The sequence below is a fragment of the Rhinoderma darwinii genome, chromosome 1 (genome assembly GCF_050947455.1).
Source record: "Rhinoderma darwinii isolate aRhiDar2 chromosome 1, aRhiDar2.hap1, whole genome shotgun sequence".
NCBI classification, from domain to species: Eukaryota; Metazoa; Chordata; class Amphibia; order Anura; family Rhinodermatidae; genus Rhinoderma; species Rhinoderma darwinii.
In genome coordinates, this window is record NC_134687.1 from 33956163 (window position 1) to 33978032 (window position 21870).

Below are 21870 nucleotides of genomic sequence, written 5' to 3' on the forward strand. Positions count from 1 at the left end.
GTGAATAGGAGAAAAGGCTGCAATACCTGTGAATCGCTGCTAAATACGTTTCGACGACTTAGTGAGCAAGAAGAAATGAAGGGGAATCAATGCTCCTACGAGCGCTGCGGCCCTTTCAAAACAGCTGATCGGTGGGGGTCCCAAATATCAGGCCCCGACCCATCAGCTATTGATGGCCTATCCTGAGGATAGGACATACATTTTTAGTGGCTGGAAAACGCCCTTTAATGCTTGAAGACTACAGAAACTGAGAGTCCTTCAAACTTTCACCTAAAAAACACGTCTTTAGTTGGGCAATTTATGGAACTAAAGTTATAGCTGGAAATGTTGCATCCTATTACATTATGCTATGTATGTTTAGTATTGTGGGTGATGTCCCTGTAAATTTGGGCACCCAAAATCTACTTAAAGGGGTTCTATGTTTTGAACAATCCCTACTTGTTAGGCTGGATTCACACGAGCATGTTCGGTCCGTAAAGGACGGAACGTATTTCGGCCGGAAGTCCCGGACCGAACACACTGCAGGGAGCCGGGCTCCTAGCATTATAGTTATGTACGACGCTAGGAGTCACTGCCTCTCCGTGGAACTACTGTCCCGTACTGAAAATATGATTACAGTATGGGACAGTTGTCCCGCAGCGAGGCAGGGACTCCTAGCTCCATACATAACTATGGTGCTAGGAGCCCGGCTCCCTGCAGTGTGTTCGGTCCGGTACTTGCGGCCGAAATACGTTCCGTCCTTAACGGACCGAACATGCTCGTGTGAATCTAGCCTTAGAAGGGTTCTAAGACAAAAAGCAGTTCACCAATTGTCCCCCTTCTGTAACTCCCACCGATCAGCTGTATTCTGTAGGGAAACCTAGTAGTAAGTGTTTTAATTTCCCTGCAGTGCCATCACAGGAGAAATGAAGTATTACACAGTGCCCATTCATATCAATAGGTTGTCCGTGTTATACGTGTCAGGACAGGTCCTCCAGAGCGAGCAACACTCTTTGCAGAAGAAACCACGCCAATATGCGGTGGCCAACTAACCTACATGGCTTGTGGGTGCTCCGATCGCTTTCTTAAGAGATGGGGAATATGGATTATTATTCCTGGCACTACAGTTTCAAAGATGCCTAAATGTGATTCTGTACTTTCTTGAAAAGATCTTTGTTGCCCTATGCTGCATTACCATAGTGTCTCCCTTCTGTGGTCACCCATGGTGACTGGGTAATTTCTCTCCTCATTTTTTTTTTTCCTTGCTTCTTTCTGGCTGGTGGCTGCGCTGGACCCTTTTTTTTAATTTCTCCATTACTTCTCTAAATTTTAGGCACAATTCCACCAATATAGCAAAAAGTCAACAAAGTGACAGGTAAAATGGAATGCCAACATATTCTGCGTCGCTGTACAGATTAATTGTCCTCACTAACATCAGTCCCTGTCCCAAATGGGCTCACGTTCTAATTTCCTATCTCTCACACACTAGGGCCAATTTGCTTATCAGTATGTTTTTGGAGTGTGGGACCAAACCAGAGCACCCAGAGGAAACCCACACGTACACTGGTGGAAGATAAAAACTCCATGCAGATGTTGCCCTTGGTTGGATTCAAACCCAGGACCCCAGTGCTGCTAGCCACTGATTCACCATAACCTGAATAGTTAGGCGTCAAACAGAGGCCAAGAAGAGTATGTGGACCCATTGTACTACAGAAAGGTGGAGAGAGTGGCCTCCTTGACTCCCTTATAGAACCTTCACCAGTAATCTTCATGGTCACAAGGATGATGAAACAAATCCGCTGTTATTTGTCAGTCACTCAATTGTCTATGATCAGTCAGTCAGTCAGTGCCTATAGTGATTCTCCGTAATATATGAAGGTGGCTCCTTAAATGGGACCATGGACCTTAGAGAATTCTCTACTGAAATGTACCATTCCAGCTGATTTTCCGAATTGTTTCCAATTTCGCTTTTTACATTTACACAAAAAAAACTACGTTCGTGCTTTACCATACTTTTGGTTTACTTTTTTGTTTTCTTCTCCATTCACATCCAAAGCTAAATTAAGGCGGGATTCACACGACCGGGTCGTTCCCGAGCCCGAGTGTCGGCCGGTAAAATCGGCCATTTTGCCCGGCCGGTTTGCATAAAGTTATTCATCCGTGCCGGGCCGGGCAGATCCGGACAGTGACATCAGCGGCAGCTCCTGAAGGGGAATCCCCATGTGTTCGGGGATTCCGCTTCAGGAGTTTCCCCTGATGTCACTGCCCAGATATGGACAGAGACATCAAGCGCTCTGTCCAGGAGCGGAATCCCCGAAAACACGGGGATTCCGCTCCTTGAAGGAGCTAAAGTGCGGCTAGCACATAGCAGATCGGGGAGATACCTCCCTGCTCTGCTATAGTGGCGTCGCTGCAGTAGTAGCAGCCGCAGCAGCAGCAGCTGCTGCTACTAGCGGCGCCATCGAAGGTGTCGCCGAGCGAGGGTGCTTTTAACAAGCAGGGGAAGGGAGCCAGCGCAGCGCTCCCTCCACCTGCTGTACACCCCGGCCCTGCAACACAGTGTACAGCGATGCCATTCGTCAGAATGGCATCAACTCCTCCTCCTCACATGCACTCTGCGCTGTGAGGAGGAGGAGATAGAGCGCAAGCGCCGGGAAATCCAGCCATCACTCGGAACACATTCCGGTGATGGCCGTGTAATACCCGGCCCCATAGACTTCTATGGGAGCCGGGCGGCCGGGTGCCCGGGCGAAGATAGAGCATGTCCTATTTTTTGACGGCCGGATTTCCCGGCCGTCAAAAAATCGGTCGTGTGAATAGCCCCATTAGGGGTCTATCATTCCTAATGCAGCCGGGTGCCGGCCGATTTATGAACGGCCGGCACCCGGCCGGGAAACCCTGCCGTGTGAATGAGGCCTCAGAATTGTGCTGGTTTCCGGTTATCATAGTGGACTATAGAAGTTCATATGACTGGGAATGCATACCTCCCAACTTTGAAGTTTTGTAAAGAGGGACAACAGAAGCAGACACTCACGGACAGCGTTTAAATAGCAAATGGTGTATCAGGGAGCTGACTGCTCACTGCTCCATCATTGTATTCAACTGTATCTGCGTCCTATGGATGCAGATACGGTTGAAACCGGGACATGCCTTTGGCCGCCTGGGACAGCAGGACATTGCTCGGAATCAGGGACTGTCCCGCTGGATCCGGGAAAGTTGGAAGGTTTGTATCTATGGAGTGAAAATAAAATGCAGGCGCATTCCAAATAACAGCCAAAATACTTTTTAGTTTGGTTATGAATGGAGAAGAAAACCTGATGTAATGTGTAATCCGTACCATATAATTAAAGAAATTAATTAGCAGTGTTAAGTTCATTGCTTTAATTCACGTGATCTAGACCGACTTCAGTGACCAGGTGATCGTACAGCACAGAAAGGAAAAAAACAAAATAATAAAATTTACCATTTTTGTGTTTGATCACAAAAACATATGCAGCTCCTATGTCCGCAGAATCTTTCATTGTTGTGATTATCACACAAGGCAGGGATTATATATAATACTCCTAACAAAGGTCATTCACAATTCCCGGCTGTGACCATGCATGTCTGATACAAAATCCAGATCCCAACACCTAGTTCCAAGACCTGCAATAAAAGCTGCCCAGGTAATTTAATAAGCGCGTGCTCTTTCCATTCGGCACATTGAGGTCACGGTTCCTGACGAGGAATGCTGCGTTATTTCGCTTTATGGCAACAGGCCGTCCTCCGAGGCATTTTATAGACCGTTTGTAGTAGATCAGGAATTTGGATGTGGTGTCACTATTTCAGAGTATTACAGTTCTGCTGAACAGACCATTCATGTAAAGCCGGGACTCCACAAACAAGCCGTATCTCAGCCGGAGTGGACCTTTCCTATGATAAACACAGGTGTATATCTTGAGAAAAAGGTCATTCATTCAAGGGAAGCCGGTGTATGTCTATTACGTGAAATAAAGTAAAATTATTATAATTTAGCAGTCCTTGGTCTGACAAGGTGCCGGATTATAGGTTTTTCCGGACCATGGACGTTGAATGGTCTGGATTTACGTTCGTTGCCTCCAGCACATCTGTGGCCTATGCTGAAATGTTCCGCTAAATGTCGCTGAGATGAAGCTACTGCGTTTTACGCTCCTTGGTTTTCCGGCTAGCCTGATATTGGGATTATAATATCAGGAATAATTTTTTTTTATTACAAATTTTGTACCATGGTCCTAAAAGGTATGATAGCTTCTGCTACATATTAGTAAACATCTACGTACCTAATATCAATCAAGTCTCCTGGTTGCTTAAGACACTAGATCACATTAAGATGTTTGCAGAGGGTCCTATAATTTTAAGGGGGATCTAAATATCACTTTAAACCCACTGTTGGACTCCTCCAAAATGTCTCCTATATCGCAGGCAGCTATACGTAAATTGTACTTAGTACTTCAAGACCTCCATCTTGTGAACATTTGGAGATACCCTAGCAGTTGTAGATTTCTCTTATTTTTCCCCAGTACATAGTTCATTTCAGAGATTAGATTATATCTTTCTCAGATACAATTCTTTCCCATACCGCATACCCCAAGATTGTAAGTATTACAATATCCGATCACGCCCTTGTGCATACACATCTTACGTTGACTCCACTGCCAGCGAAGGAATGGGAATGGCGCTTAAATGAATCTGTTAGACTCGGAGGCTCACTAAGTTTTTGAAAGATCATTTGCAAGAATTTTTCAGGTTTAATGCTACTAGCACCAATCTTCCGACTATAGATGATGACATGGCCTCTGGTCTTCTAGCCCTGGTCCCCCTGTCTGAATTGCAGAAAATTGTTAGTAGCTTCCCTCCAATAAAGAGCCCGGGGCCTGATGGTTTTTTCTTTACTGCATTATAGAAAATTTTGGGAGATTCTTCTACCACAGCTTACACTTACCTGTAATGCCTTATTGTCGGGTGCATCGTTACCTGGACAGGCGCAAGAAGCACATGTTACTTTGATATTAAAGGAAGGTAAAGACCCGCTAGCATGTAGTAGCTACAGGCCCATCTCTCTTCTGAATCTAGATGTGAAAATATTGGCCAAGCTCATTTCCAATTGGCTGAGCACAATCATACCTACTTTGGTACATGTTAATCAATCAGGCTTTGTCGAGGGAAGGCAAAGATAAATTGACTAAACTTTTTCACGCTATTAATTTAGCTCATTCTCACAATATACCTCTAGTCTTTTTTTGGAATTGATGCCGAAAAGAGTCGATTGGTCCTTTATGAAAGCTGCCCACTTGAGATTTAATTTTCCTCCTTTTCTTGTATGTGCTATATTACTTTATACGAACAACCACATGCTAGATTAAAAGTAAATGATACTCTATCCCCAATATTCGAGATTTGGAATGGAACCAGTCAGGGTTGTCCTTTGTCCCCCACGCTCTTCATTCTAGTAATTGAAACTCTTTTACAGGCTCTTAGGCAGGACCAGAAGATCAGGGGAATTCAAATACAAGACTCTCAATTGAAGGCCTCTGCATTTGCTGCCGATTTTATTATTTGTGGTTACCAATCTGGAAACGGGTCTTGCACGCCTCACTTTTTGGCACCCTCTCTAATTTTAAGGTGAATTTGAGCAAGTCAGAAGTTTTAAACTTTTCTCTTCCCATGACCATTTCAAAGAGATTGAAACAGACTTTACCATACACGTGGACTAGAGAGGTTATCACATATCTTGGTATACAAATTCCAGCCAAATTGTCTGGGATATATCATCTCAACTACCTACCTCTTATCAAACGTTTCTAGCCTTCTGAGATCTTATGATCTTCCTCTGGTCTCCTGGATGGGTCGGAGGAATCTCCTGAAGTCATATACAGTATAATCCCCAAAATCTTATATACTTTACAGATGGCTCCTATACATATACCCCCTCTCTCTTTTATTTTTTATTTTTAAGTCCCTTAGTAGATGTTTTACTAGGTTCCTGTGGTCCAAACGTAAACCTAGACTGGCTTATATAGTATTGGTTCAAGACAAGACTTCTGGTAGTATTGGTTTACCTGACGTTTCAGCATATTACAAAGCCATCCAACTTAATAGATGGTTAGACTTGGTTAACCCGTGTAAAAATCATGAGATGGTAACTATTGCCAAGGTGGCGTATGGCCCGTCCTTCATATCTGATATTTGGCTACCACATCCGAAAACATATCAAGCTCCTGATTTTGACCCACTACTGAAAGGTGTTTGTGAGGTCTGGCATACGATACGAACAACCCTTGCTCCTGTTCCTTCTCCTCTTTCCCCTGCGGGTCTCCTCCCTCACTATGTAGGATCCAACAAATGGTTTCACCTCTGAACCCTACCTTTCGTCACTACCACCATTTTAAAAGGTCTTGCTCTCTTTTTTTGAAGTCACATGCTGTTAATTGACCTCTAATGGAGTTTGAGAAGGTGATTGCTGCTAAGCCTAAAGTTACTAGTAAGATATCTAATTTATATCCGTTTCTTGGTCACTCCCACAGCTGGTAAGCTGAATTTCTTGTTGACCTGGGAAAAGGAATTAAACATTACCTTATCGGATTCTGAAACCAAATTTATCTTATCTCACTCTCATTGTTTTTCTATCTATGTGCTTTTGCAGGAGAATTATTACAAATTATTGACTAGGTGGTATAGAACCCCCGGAGTTTCTATTTAAATGCAACATCTCTGCCTCCAATCTGTGCTGGCGATGCAAAGGTGACATTGGTTCCCACTCGCATATCTGGAGGAGCTACCCAGGCATCACTCATTTTTGGGAGCGAGTTACACAGATTATTCGTACTACTCTTGGTTCCAATTTTGATTTAACGGTTGACATGATAGTATTGGCAAGACCAAGTATCCTTTTTACTCCCTCCAAACGCCATTTGGTTACCCATCTTATTACTGCAGCTAAGAATTTAATACCACTACATTGGCTACAGACTCAACTCCCACTATAATCACTGGCAAGCTAAAGTAAACCAAATCTCTAGAACAGTTGGACAATTATATCACATGATGGATCTCTACATGGGCTCCATGGCTCAAATCTCCTAAGTGCCTCTTCTCCATGTTTGTATAGGTTAGGTTTGACAGATGTGGACTTCTAGTATTCTGATACTCCGCTATGCGGTTATGATAGTATGTATTGTAAATTGCTTTATTGTTCTCTCCCCTACCCCCCCCCCCTCCTCTTGTATAATGTTTTATATAATTTACTGTGTTTATTTTTTTGTGTAAGATAGTCTTGTGGCTGTGTTGTCTCAGGTCCTTTCTACATGATAGTTATCTGTGGTCTTTTGTGTAAATATGGCTGTATATGTAAAACTGCTAGTTTATCTTTTTCTGTGTATTACAAAATTAAATCCAAAAATTGTAATTCTAAAAAAAATAAAAAAATGTTGCACCATTTAGCTTCTGCAGCTTGCACGTATACCAATACATAGCAGGCTGCAGAATTCTGTCCAAATTTCTCTCCGACAGATGGGCTCTATGAAGGTTCAAACTCCAGTGGCTCCTGTCTTCTCCTAAATGCTCATCTAAGATTAATTCTGATCAGATCAAATGATCAACTTTGGTTTGGGGTACAAATGACCTTTTGATTTACTTTTTATTAATTTTTTTGGGAGGCAAGATAAAAAAAATAGCAATTCTGCCATTTATTTTTTTATTTTTCCCCGCCATGCACCGTGCAGGAGGAATTAGGCTCATGTTCATAGCAGACCTGGGGAATTTCTCTGGCTCCTGGCTGCAATGGCAACCCATTGGTGCCCCGTGATCGTGCCGGGGGGTGTAGGAGGACGCCAGTAAGCTTACAGGGGGAGCCCTTTCTCTGTAAAAGTTCTTTGTGCTGTGGTTGCTATTGACCTTGGCATTTAAGGGGTCAAGTGGGGTTACAGCTAACACCCCCTGCTGATGGTTTAGGCTCCGCTCCTGAGCCATGCGTCATCACCGCCTCATACATTTACATCACTGGGCAGGAACTACAAGCCGCCAGCGACGTATATGTATGGCTCAGGACATTAAGTGGTTATAGGGAACCTGTTATGTGGTAAATCCTGACAGCATGTTATAGGGCAGGAGGAGCTGAGCAGATTGATATAAAGGTTTGTGGGAAAACATTTAGTTTAACCTGTAATTTATTGATCTAAATCGCTGCTTACTGTGTATTTGTGTCCAGTGGGCAGTCTCAACCATTGATGGACAGCCTATTATGCGTGAGCATACGGAAATAGTTGGCAATCACAGGGCCGCCCATTGGACTCTTAAGACCAGTGAGCAGGGATCTACATCTATATCAATAATATACAGGTTATGCTGAGTCTTTTCCCACAAAGCTATATATCAATCTGCTCCGCTCCTTCTGCTACGTAACCTGGGGCCCGCTGATCTGACACCGTTTACGGGCATTCCTTTAGTCTTATATGTGACTGTTCTAAAATGCTGGCTGTGAATTTCAAGAAGTTCTTGCAGCAAAATACAGGCAACATTTGCTTTTCCAAACGTCAAAATGTCTTCTAAAGGTTTGTATTGTTTATCTTTTACCGATCCGGAGTTACAGCCTGTAATATAGTCCAGAGCTGCGTTCACAATTCTGCAGGCTTCTGATCTTCAATATCAGTTGTTCTAATCCTGCCTGTTGTAAATGTGTTCACAGATATAGCTCTTGTGATTTTGATTTCCAGGAAGTGTCATCTTTACACCAGGGCGGCACTGTACAGAACTCAGATGTTAGACAGACTAAATATCCCGCTACATTATAGAAGCTCAGCTAAGCTTTTAGGGGTGTGTCTGACTACAAGTCTGTTCCCTGTTTCTAATAACCAGCAGAATTGTGATTACAGCTCTGGACTATATTAGCGGCTGCAACTCCGGATCAGTACAAGGTAGGTAATATAATGTATTTAAATATATATTCAACTATTTATGTGGATGATATATAAACTGTAAAATTATCTTTCTGTACCTAGTCCAGATAGCAGGCAGTCAGGCACTAGTATGGATAACCTGCAGGGGTCCATAATTACTAGCCATACCCTGGAAGGATAACACCTGACTGGGTAGAACAATGAATGGATGAATGAATGAATTGGTACATAAATGGACAGTTGGAAGAATAAAAGGAAGGACAGATATATATGGATGGCTGAATAGGGCGATGAATGGACAGTTGGAAGAATGCGTAGATAGATCGATGGGCACATCAATGACTGGATAAGTGAATGAACAGATAGGCTAATGCATAGGCGGATGAATGGATAGATAGAAGGATGGATGAGTATATGGGTAGTCTATTTATTTTACACTTTTTTATTTAGTATTTTTGTGCATTTGCAAACATAATAAAAATAAATTATTTAAAGTGTACCTATACTTTCATAAAACATTTGATATGTCATAGTGACATGTCAGAAGTTATGATCAGTGGAGGTCTGAGCACTGAAAACACACCGATCGCTAAAATGATGCGACAAAAGCGCTCGGGTGAGCGTTGTACCACTTCATTTCTGATCGGCCCAGCTATCCTTGGAAAGATGAGTGAGCGCTGTGCAGACTCATAGGCTTTCTCTTGAGCCTGTACGCTGCTCCCTCGGCTTTCCGAGGAAAGTCAAGCAGAGCCGATCAGAAATGAAGTTGCGCAGCTCTCGCTTTTAGTGATCATGAGGGTCTCTGTATATAAACTTTGTATGATTTATAGAGAAGGAAATTGCCAGACAAGCCCACATCATGTTTGCAAAGTTCCAATCTCCCTAGTACAAGAGGCGGCAAGTTACGAAGTGGTAGTAAAGCCATATTGTAAAAACATTGGGGGAAGCCGTGCTTAATAGACGTGTTCTGAGAGTGGAGTGAAGTAAAACTCGACACAAGTTTGTGGTTTCTGGCCCTGGATTTTTATTCACCACATCTGCTTTCATTACTCCCAGCAAACGGATGCAGCAGAATGTGTCTTGTATTTATGATGTGTTTTTGTTTTTTCTCCACTTTAAGCTTGTTGAGCCTCATGTATGAAAACCGTCTCCGCTTTGTTTCTGATATCAACCAGAGTTTCTGAGAAAGTTGGATGACAACCTGTATGGTCACCATTTTATCGCCCACAGGAATAGTCACCCAGCTTTCCTATGCTCAAGAATGGCATATTTGCTTAGTGATGTATCCATACTAGAGCTTGGGACATAACCCTTTATTCTGTAAATTGGCAGTACCAATCAATGTGTCTGGGAAAGCGGGGTGGCAGGAGTTAAAAACTGCAGTAATGGTTTTAGTAGTTGTCACCCAGCTTTCGTGGAAACACACTTTTAAGAAATAAAGCAATAGAGCTACTTAGGCTATGTTCACATTTACGTTGTTCTGCTCCATCAGAGGAGCAGAACAAGGGAAAACCGGAAGCGACCGTTCCGATGCACCACGGACACCACCAGCGGCCGAGGGAACCCATTGACTATATTAGGGAATTTTTTTATAATTTACTTCAGTGGGGGGCCTGGAACCTCCACTGATCCTGAGAGCAGGTGTGCCCAAACCCTATTTCCCGGTCTCATGCACACAATGTTTTTCTTCAGTGTGCTATCCACTTATTTTGAAGACCGCACACTGACCTATTCGTTTCTACGTGGCCATGCACACGTCGGTGTTTGTGGATCTGTAGTTCCTTTCCGCAAATTATAAAACATGTTCTATCCCTGTCCATTTTTGCAGACCCATACCATTCGTTCAAGTCTATGGGTCCGCATAAATAACGGACAGCACATGGTAGCCATCTACGTTGTAGGGAAACACCTCAGAAATTAGATTAAATGACCTTCCCCATGAATGTCTCCAGGGGGGTGGGACGAGATAGTAATAATTTCCTTTCGTTGTTTTTTTGCGGACCATGAAATACAGATGACACATGAAAACCGCACTGTTGTATAATACGAACATACGGAACGGTCTGTGGAAGTCACTTAAAGGCGTTATGGACCGAAATACGGACACTAGGATCCATTGTTTGCAACAATGGTGTGCATTAGGCCTTAATGAAAGATATGGAAACAGCCGAGCGCACTTACTTTCTAATTGCTGTTTCTTTATCTGTCATAGACTATAATGGAGAGTGACGACGCGTGCCCACCTCCGTTCCTGTTATCAGTGGGGGGTTCCAGTGGTTGGGCTGCCACCTATTTGACACCTATGGCATGGCCATGCAATGGGGAAAAATTTATAGAAATGCTTTGTATATAAAATACTGATATTATTTTCAACTCTCTGGTCATTGCCCTTCATATATAAAAAGGGAATTCTTGCAGAAAATGAGCCATTCCCCCGCTATTCCTGGCTCGTGTCACTGTCTACATTGCAGCCTTATAGAAAGTGATGTGGGTGTGGATCATATAACCGGAGGGAATTCCTATTCTACAGACCCCGAGTACTTCACATAACCGCTTCTGACAATGTCGTCAGCGTACGTCCACTTCTGCGCCGTCACTTAATTCTTTTGTTAGCCTGTGTCCTCACCAACCTTTTGTTTTTGGCTATTATTTATGCCACTCCCTTCCTTCCTATTGAACTGGCATTTTTCGCCTCTTCCCATGCGATATTCACAAGACGTATTTATTTATTTTTTTTGTTTGTTTTGGAGACATGAAGCTTTGGGATATTCTCAGATCGAATAGAAACCTGAGCCAGCCCATTATAATTTTCCTTAGATGGAAATAGCTGCTGAGAAATGCACATACTTTCTGCAGAGGCTTAAGGTTGTAATGTGAGGCGTTGTTTCCACCTATGTCATTTGTTGTGGGGTGGACTGACTTCTAAGAAAAAATCAAAAACTCCAGCGCTGCCATTAAGAATGCCGGAGATCGCACATTTCTAGGAAGTAGTCTTAAGACGTTGGTGCTTATAATGCTTCCTCCTCCTTGTGTTTTATTATCTCGGCATAGAATAGCCGAAAACTTGCCAGCTTCATCCTTATTTGTGTGTTTCAGTCCAGATGAGAGAACCTATTATTGTAGAAAATGACTGCTACAGTGGGAAAGACTCATCTACAGATACATTGTGGCCGCTATGGTAGTATGGTCCACTGACAAAATGCTTGACCTCCATTGGCCTCCCTTCAAAAAAAGTAGCAAAACTTCTATAATGGCATGTAACTTTTTGACATTTTTGCAGGTGCCGAAAATTCTCCGCAGTATAGCAACAAAATGATCCTAAAAAAAAACAGGACTCCTATCCCCATATTTATCACCTTATATACATGTAGAACATTTTGAATATGTACTAAGGGGTTAAGTTTCTTGGTCAACTCTTGACTTTCTTGGACTTAAACCGGATACCTGATCTTCATATGGTCAACAGTTTAAAAGCCACTGCGTAGATTACCTTTCCAGTGCAAATATTGACAGGTGTGTATACATGGGGATAATGGTCCTTAAGTTGTAGGGACGTCGAAGGTTATGAATTTCGTGGGTAAGGCCTGCAAGGATTTAAGCTGATAATTGTGTACCGCACTCCCGGGTTGTGGTCCCGTTTTGCCATAAGGTTTCCTGTAGATCAGTGACCGCGTACATGATGTCACTGATCTACAGGAATCGGTGACATGATGCCTATATCAGACTAGAGTGTACGCATTTATAGCCTGGACCCCCACGATCATTAACATTAAGGAGCCTGGACACTCTTCCGAGCATCATGACCATTTGACTCCTGTCGGCCATGCTCGATTTCACTTTGGGGAGACTCCGCCTGTTATGGTTCGTCCTTGTGTCTCACGAGTAGGCCCCATGCACACGATTGTAGTTTTCATCCGTAATTACAGAAGAAATTGCGGACTCATTCATTTCTATTGGCCACGGATGCCTTTTTGTATGTTTATGGATGTGTGTCCGGGCCGTAGGAATATCCACAAAATATAGAACATGTCCTATTCTTGTCCGGAATTGTGGCACGGACTCGCCCTTAAAAGTCTATGGGCGCTTCCACAATTGCGGACAGCTACGGATATGCATCAATGTTTGCGGACCATAAAACCCCTTATGGTCGTGTGGGAGGCCTTAAGCTGAGCACGGCGGACATGATATGATGGGGCACAGCACTTGGAAGAATGTTGCAACTAGGAGTCACGGAGACCAGTCCACACTGATCATTCATGTATGGCATATCTATATAGCTGGAAAGCCATTTATGTGGCCACTCAATCTGGTCAGGGGGGGGGGGGATCTTGGGCTTGTTGCTGTATACATTTATCCTTGCGGATTATTTTCTTATGTGTTGCTAGTAAGTTTGTTGTTGTTTTGTTGGTTGAGCTCTAAGTTTGTATATTTAAATAGAGAAGTTAAACCGCAGAATAAAATAACAAGAATGTGGCCACTAGTCTTCAGCAAAGTTTGGCAATTAATTATTATTTTTTTCTCATGCTATACACTAGAAGCTGCTCTGATGTGAGATAAAGCTGTTGTGTTGTCTGAGATTAGTAAAAGGTCAGGCTTTTTTTCAGAAACAGCGCCACGCTTGTCTGTGGCTGTGACTGGTATTGAGGCTTTGCATTGTGTTGTCCTAAATTTTTATCTGTGTTTTTTATTCTTCAAAGGGGCGGTTCCTGAATATGAATTACAAATTCTGACAATTTCCAGCCTTCTTAGGGCAAGTTCACCTGTAGATAACGTTTTTCCGCCGCAGATTTTGCTGCAAATTCGTGTGAAGAATCAAGGATTTCACTGCGTATTGCGAAGGATGAGATCCGTGGGGAAACCAAATGAGCATGCTCTGATTTCCGGGTGGATTTTTTTTTTCTGCGAAGTTTGGATGGCGTTTTGAAAACCTCATCCACGTGCAATGTACTGTAAATTGCGGCAGATTCTCAATGCGGAAATTCTGCCACAATCCTTCAAACAGCTGGCTGGTTTGTGGTCTATGTTTTAAAGCTATGACTGAAAAAGTCTGCAAGCTCCACCCCATAGACTTCTTCACAGACACCCCTTCTACCCCATACCACAATTATTTTTTTTAAGGGTATATTCAGACGTTGAGAAGCGGTTAGTAACGCGTAAAAGAAACTCATCCGAAAACTGCATGCGGTTTACCGTGATTTGATGCGTTTCTCGATACCACAACCATATTGAAAAATGCTTTAAATCGCAATAAAAACGCATGCAGTTTTTGGATGCATTTTTTTATGCATTTCAAACCGCAACTCCACTGCAACGTCTTGAATGCACCCTAATAGTACTACTTTTTTTTTTATTTACGTAGTTTTTCGGCATATACAACTAAACATACCCCAGATGTGTCACTACAGCATATCCCTTTGAAGTATACCCTATACCATTGTGTATGTAAGACTCTGTTCACACCATGTTTTTGCCATGAATACATTGAACGTGGGCCTGACTATGGTGTGGATGTTGTCTAATTGTCCTCACCTGAACATTGCAGTGTATTTCATTATAATATAATATCTTTATGGGCCGTTGTAGCCTATGGTTGATCAATTAGCTTTATTTATTTTTTTCTCTTTCCAGTCTGCAGCCCATTTGCCGGAAATACCTCAGGACACCGTAAATGAATGTAAGGAGAGGCTGGAGCAGAGTCCCTGTAAGGAGCTTTTTAAAGACTGCACTAGGTAGGTGGGACGTAGACTTTCTGGGTCTACATCTGCATATTTTGATGAATTTTTATGTTTTTTTTTTTGTTTTTTTTTAAATTCTGGAACAATATGCTTTAATCCTTTTTAGTATTTTTTATCCCTATCCATATCTATGGGGAGGGGCGATCATATAACTGGTGGAAAATGCTCCAATTGGGGCCAGCTAAGGTAACCTGACAGTCGGTTCTTCCTCACTTTAACCCATCGTTTCATGTACCATCTAGTCCTACAAATTGAATATTGAGATATTTCTCTAATTTTAAACTTTTTATTTTTTGAAAAAATTGGCCAATGAATTAAAAAAAGTGATGTATAAAATGTTTAATGACACACCTCGTCCCTCTAGGGTATGATCGCACGCGGCAGATTTATTGCGAAAATTTCTGCAACTGGAAGATACTTTTCTTTCATGTGAATGCGGTTGTTTCTGCAATGGGACAGTCACTGATCTTTCTACAACAAATCTGCCGGGTGTGTATATACATTTAACCAGTTCAGGACCGGGCTATTTTTCGCCATCAGGACCAGACACCGTTTAACCATTTTTAGCACGCATTCGTTAAATGGCTATAACTCTTTTATTTGTTGGGCTAACGACGTGATTTTTGCGATGTTTTTTCCGTAAACAATGCAGGTTTCTTTTTTTTAAATAATTTTTATGCACATCCTTTTTGCTAATTTTAGAATTTTTAGGCTTAAAGTTTGAAAAGAATAGTAAAAAAAATAAGCTTTTTTACTTTTCAGCTATTTTTTTTTGGTAATAACATAGTTTTACCCTAAAATAGACCTTTTATTTGTGATCGCCATTGTCTACCGTAAATTTTAATATATTACATGTCTATATTCGGGTAATTGGGTCAGGACTATAGTTACGACAATGATTGGCAGGGGAGGGCAAAGTTGTTTTTTTTGGGTTGGGTATTTTGTGTATTTATTATTAAAAAATGTTTGCACTTTACTTTTACTTATTATTTTTTTATTACTATGGTCTGTCCCTCAAAGGTCAAAAAAGACTTTTGGGGAACTTTATATATATTTTTACTTTCTTTTACACCATCTTTTTCCACTGTAACTGGAACTGCACGTCTCATAGGGACGATTATCACTAATAGGGCTGTGCTGGGTCTAGTAAGACCCAGCAGCAGTCTGTCACTAACGGCAACTGGCGATCATGTGACCAGTCACATGAACACCGGGATAAATAGAGACAGCAGCGCGGCCGCTGCCTCTATTTCTATACACAGCGCGCATTGAGCGCTGTGTACAAGTAATCCGAGAAGACAGAAGCAGCGAAAGCTGCTTCTATCCTCTCCTCAGGGTCCCCGGCAGTCAATGACATGCCCGATCGCTCGGGCAGCAAGTTAAAACCCGAGCCGTAAATAGTCTATGGCGCGGGTTTTAACGACCTTGACCGCTCCGTTCATGGGTTCCCCTGACCGAAAGCTCAGACGGAATCCATGAAAGTAGTCCCGAAGCAGATATGAACGAATCTTTAGCGACACCCCGTTTTTCAGAGCTCCAGGACAGTTGTTGTTGTTGTTCTTACGGTGGGTCATAAAAGTTGCATAACAAGTCGGCGCACCAATGAGCTGATGTAATGTATAAATGAGTGCATTGTAAGTGAAGGGTTATCATTCAGGTTTGAACACACATTGATATCGGGAATCATCTTAAACAAGTGACGTTCATTGTTTGAAACTAAAATTCTGTACACTGTGGAAAGATGTGGCCTTTAATCCAGAAATTTCGGTTATGGAATTCCTGCTAAACTGGCAAAGTTCTAGGGTCCATCACATGGGCATCAGGGCAATGAAGTTAGCTGGTCAGATAATCTGACATTCTCAGGGTCTAAACTTAGTGTCCGTGTAGTCAACGACATTAGACCTTCGAAGAGATGGACAACGTAATGCAGATATTATGAGTTGGTTCGACCCCTCCACAAACCTATTTTAAATGTTTATTGGCCCAGAAATAGAGACACAAATCATATCATCAAAGAACCCAAAAAGTTAGGTGCTAGCATTTCTTGGAACACTGGCCAACTGGCTCCTGAGCTTTATCCATCTCTGAGCCGTAATCAGATGGTATGTTCAGGGTCCATAATCAGAGGACAATGACTTCAGGTCATCAATAACATTTTCAGTAGAATTTCAAGGTCCAAACCTCAAGGCATGGTGAGATGTTTTTAGGTTAGTGGTGTCATGACCTCATCAGATGGTTTGGCATCTTCAGGGGTTCATACATAGAGGACATAGGCCATACATAATTTTTTTATAAAATTTCAAGGTCCAAACCTGGTACTATATAGTGAGATGGTTTCAGGTCAGTGGTATCATGCCATCATCACATGGTCTGGCAAGTTCATGGTTCATACATGCAGGAGGTTAAGCCATCTTTAAATTTTCATCAGAATTTATGGTCCAAGCGGGGGGGGCTGTAAAGTGAATTGGTTTTCTTCCAAACACATCTGTCCACAGGTTGTGTGTGCTGTTGCAGCTCAGCCCTATTCGATTCAATGGAGTTGAGCTGCAATACCAGTGTAAAAATAACTTCCGCACTCGAGAAAGAGGTAACTCCTAGAGATTCTTGTTGCAAAAGAGTAAATGTATGAATAAAATTCAGTTATAAAATTCAGTTATATGTCATAAATTGAAAGACAGAGCGACTCGGCTATACAACGTTTCGGCCAAACCTTGGCCTTTATCACGGTCGCTAAATATGGTAGAGGACAAGGGTCTGGTTCTTGTACAGGCGTCTGGCAAATACCTGTACAGGCACTAGTCTTTCAATTCATGACATATAACTAAAACTTTTTACACTGTATTTGGAGTTAACCAACCCGAACCTCCATAGCACCGTAGTTTCCACTGAAGTGAGTGCGTCCCATCTTCTTTCTCTCGAGCTGCAATACCAGACACAACCTGTGGACAAGTTTGGTGCTGTTTCTTGAACAAAGCGGCCATGTTTTTCTAATCCTGGGCAACCCCTTTAACCTCTTCCCGCCCTGCTCCGCAATAGTACGTCCTGCAGAGGGGTTAGTTCCCGCATCAGGACGTACAGTTGCAGAGTAGTTCCCATCGCACACTGTCCTAACGGACAGTGTCCGGGAACCGGGAGGTCAGATGTCCCCGACAGCTGACACTCCAGCCTTGCCGGTCAGCGGACCATCGCGGCTGATTTCGGGAATTAACCCCATAAATGCGGCGACAGATTTCCGTCGCCGCATTTAAGTGGTTTGAAGCACATCGGCAGCCCCCACGAAGTGATCGTGGGGGCTGCCGATGCTTGTCGTGGCAATCGGAGATCAGACAATGACCTCTGGGTTGCCATGTACGGAAGCCTCGGAGGGGCAGCCTCCGCCCGGTCCTCCGAGGCTTCCTGTCAGTGTGACTGTTACGTCACAATGACCGTTGGAATGCATTACACTAAGTAATAAAAATGTTTTAAAAAAGTGTAAAAATAAAAGTTAGAAGTTATATAAACAAAAAATGAATTTTTTTCCTATAATAAGTCTTTCATTATAGGAAAAAAATGAACACGTTAAAAAAAAAAAAAAAAAAGTACACATCTGGTATCACCGCGTTCGTAACGACCCCAACTATAAAACTATAATGTTGTTTTTCCCGCACGATGAACACCCCAAAAAAATCAATAAAAAACTACACCAGAATCGCTATTTTTTGGTCACTACTCCTCCCAAAATAGAGAATAAAAAGTGATCAAAAAGTCGCATGTACCCGAAAATAATACCGATAAAAACTACAACCTGTCCCGCAAAAAAACACAGCTTTTTTTTGACTGAAAAATAAAAAATTCACAGCTCTCAGAATATGGTGACACAGAAAATAAATTTGATAAAGTGATTTTATTGCGCAAACACTGCAAAACATAAAAAAAACTATATACATATGGTATCGCCATAATCGTACCGACCCGCAGAATAAAGTAAAATTGTCATTTATAGTGCACGGTGAACGCCGCAAGAAATATACTAAAAAACATTCTCAGAATTGCTTGTTTTTGGTCACCCGGCTTGCAAACAAATGTAATAAAAAGTGATCAAAAAAATTGCATGTATCCCAAAATGGTACCAATGAAAAGTACAGATTGTCCCGCAACAAATAAGCCCTCACACAGCTCCGGTGGTGAAAAAATAAAGAAGTTCTGGCTCTCAGAATATGGCGATGCAAAATGTGCAGTGTTTTCTAAAAGCGGAGGGTAACATCCGACACCATTTATCAGTGCGACACCGGCCACACATCTATGAATTATTATTTATTTACCCCATTGTTATACCCTCTTATTATGCCCTGATGTTCTCCGCACAGATTACATATACCCCCACATTATAAACTGAAATACCAGCAAAACCCAAAACAGAAAAACTACCAAGCAAAATCTACGCTCCAAAAGCCAAATGGCGCTCCCTCCCTTCTGAGCCCTGCAGCTTGCCCAAACAGCCGTTTGCGTCCACATATATGGCATCGCCATACCCGGGAGAATACGCTTAACGTTTTATGAGGTATTTGTCTTCAGTGGCACAAACTGGGCACAACATATTATGCACTAAAATGGCATATGAGTGGAAAATTGCAATATTCACACCATCCGCTGTGCACTAACCCCTTTGCGCACTATGACTTAATAGCACGTCATGGTGCAGGGTTTGATGTATGGAGCGGGCTCGCATGCTGAGCCCGCTTCATACGCTGCGGGTGTCGGCTGTGTATTACAGCTGACACCCAGGACTAACGGACAGGAACAGCGTTCGTGCGGTTACAGAAGCCTGTAAAAATAACAATATACTGCAATACATTAGTATTGCAGTATATTGTACCCGCGATCCAACGATCGCTGGTACAAGTCCCCTAAAGGCACTAATAAAATGTGTAGAAGAATTAGTTATTAGTAGTGAGAAAGAAATGTAAAAAAAATTAACAGAATTGATATCGCTACGTCCGTAAAAGGCCGAACTATTACAATATACCATTATTTAACTCGCACGGTGAACACCGTAAAAAACGTAAAAAACGTAAATAATTGAAACCGCCAAAATCGCTGTAGTTATCGCTGTAAAAAATGGAATCAGATTTTTTTCCTATATTACTATATTTTCCTATTTTTTTTTTTTCCCAGTACTTTTTATGGCACCTTAAATGGTATCAATAGAAACTACAATTCCTCCCGCAAGAAATAAGCCCTCACACCACTCTACTGACGGAAATAGAAAAAAGTTATGGCTCTTGGAAGGCGGGTAGTGAAAAACGAAAATAAGAAAGCAAAAAATGGATCAGTCCTGAAAGGGTTAATTGATTTCTAATGAAAAAAATGTATGACCACATGTGGGGTATTTCCGTACTCGGGAGAAATTGCTTTACAAAAATTGGTTGTTTATTTCTCCTTTTATACCTTGTGAAAATGAGAAAATGCAACATTTTAGTGGAAAAAAAGTGATATTAATTTTCTCCGCCTAATTCTAATAAATTCTGCAAAAGACCTGTGGAGTCTAAATGCTCACTATACCCCTAGAAAAAGTCCTTGAGGGGTGTTTCCAAAATGGGGTAACTTGGGGGGCTTCCACTGTTTTGGTCCCTCCGGGGCGTTGCAAAGCGGCACCGAAAAACAATCCAGCAAAATCCATGCTCCAAAATCCAAATGGCGCTACTTCCCTTCTGAGCGCTGCCATGGGTCCCATCAGCAGTTTATTACCACATATTGGGTAGTGCCGTAATCAGGAGAAAATGCTTTACAAATGTTGTGGTTCTTTTTATCCTTTATTCCTTGTAAAAATGTTAAATTTCTATGCTTTTTCATTTTCACTGCCTAATTCCACTAAATTCTGCAAAAAACCTGTGTGGTCAAAATGCTAGCTATACCCCTAGATAAATTCCTTGAGAGGTGTAGTTTCCAAAATGGGGTCACTTTTGGGGGGTTTACCCTGTTTTGGTCTCTCCTGGGCGTTGTAAACGCGACATGGCACCGAAAACCAATCCAGCAAAATCCGTGCCCCAAAATCCAAATGGCCCTCCCTCCCTTCTGAGCCTTGCTGTGGGTCCAATCAGCAGTTTATTACCACATATGGGATATTGCCGTAATCGGGAGACATTGCTTTACATATGTTGGGGTGCATTTTCTTTATTATTTCTTGTAAATATTAAAAATTTCTAATTTTTTTCAGAAAAAAAGTAGATTTTCATTTTTACAGACTAATTCTAATAAATTTAGCGAAAAACCTGTGTGGTCAAAATGCTAACTATACACCTAGATAAATTCCTTGAGGGGTGTAGTTTCCAAAATGGGGTAACTTTTGGGGTCTTTTCTGAGGCCTGTGTTTCAGTCCAGGAGCAGGCTAGGGCGACATGTGGGATATTTCTAAAAACTGCAGAATCTGGGCAATAAATATTGAGTTGCATTTCTCTGGTAAAACCTTCTGTGTTACAAAAAAAATGTATTAGAAATTAATTTCGGCAAAAAAAATAAAATTTAAGTTTCACCTCTACTTTGCTTTAATTCCTGTGAAACGCCTAAAGGGTTAAAACACTTTGTGAATGCTGATTCGAATACCTTGAGGGGTTCAGTTTTCAAAATGGGGTGACTTCTGTGGATTTTCTAATATATAAGGCCCTTAAAGACACCTCGGAACTGAACTGGTCCTTGTAATAATCGCCTTTTGAAATTTTCTTTAAAATATGAGAAATTGCTGCTAAAGTTCTAAGCCTTTTAACGTCCTAGAAAAATAAAAGGACGTTCAAAAAACGATGCAAACATAAAGTAGACATATGGGAAATGTTGACTAGTAACTATTTTGTGTGGTATTACTATCTGTTTTACAAGCAGATACGTTTAAATTTAGAAAAATGCTAATTTTTGCACATTTTTTCTAAATTGTGGTGTTTTTCAGAAATAAATACAAACATTATCGACAAAAATTTTTCACTAACATAAAGTACAACATGTCACAAGAAAACAGTCTCAGAATCGCTTGGATAGGTAAAAGCATTCCAACGTTATTACCACATAAAGTAACACGTCAGATTTGAAAAAAATCGGCTGGGTCCTGAAGGCCAAAACAGGCTGGGTCCTGAAGGGGTTAAGGGTGTCATACCCTCATCCGGTGCTCCAGCCTTTTTCAGGAAGTTTCAATATAAAGTTCAAGGTTAGGAACTTTGAAAGTGATTGTAAATAGTGGAGGTAGTCCTCCGCAATGTAGTCCGTAAAAATCCAGT

At 41.8% G+C, this 21870-nt stretch overlaps 1 protein-coding gene across 1 annotated transcript in view; it reads left to right on the forward strand.

Annotated features, from left to right (window-relative positions):
* Positions 1-21870, forward strand: part of GRK4 (G protein-coupled receptor kinase 4) — a 208344-nt gene that overhangs the window by 154342 nt on the left and 32132 nt on the right. The window contains exon 5 of the mRNA XM_075857386.1: positions 14520-14620. Within this exon, the coding sequence (XP_075713501.1) occupies positions 14520-14620 (101 nt within the window). The remainder of the gene's footprint in view (positions 1-14519; positions 14621-21870) is intronic.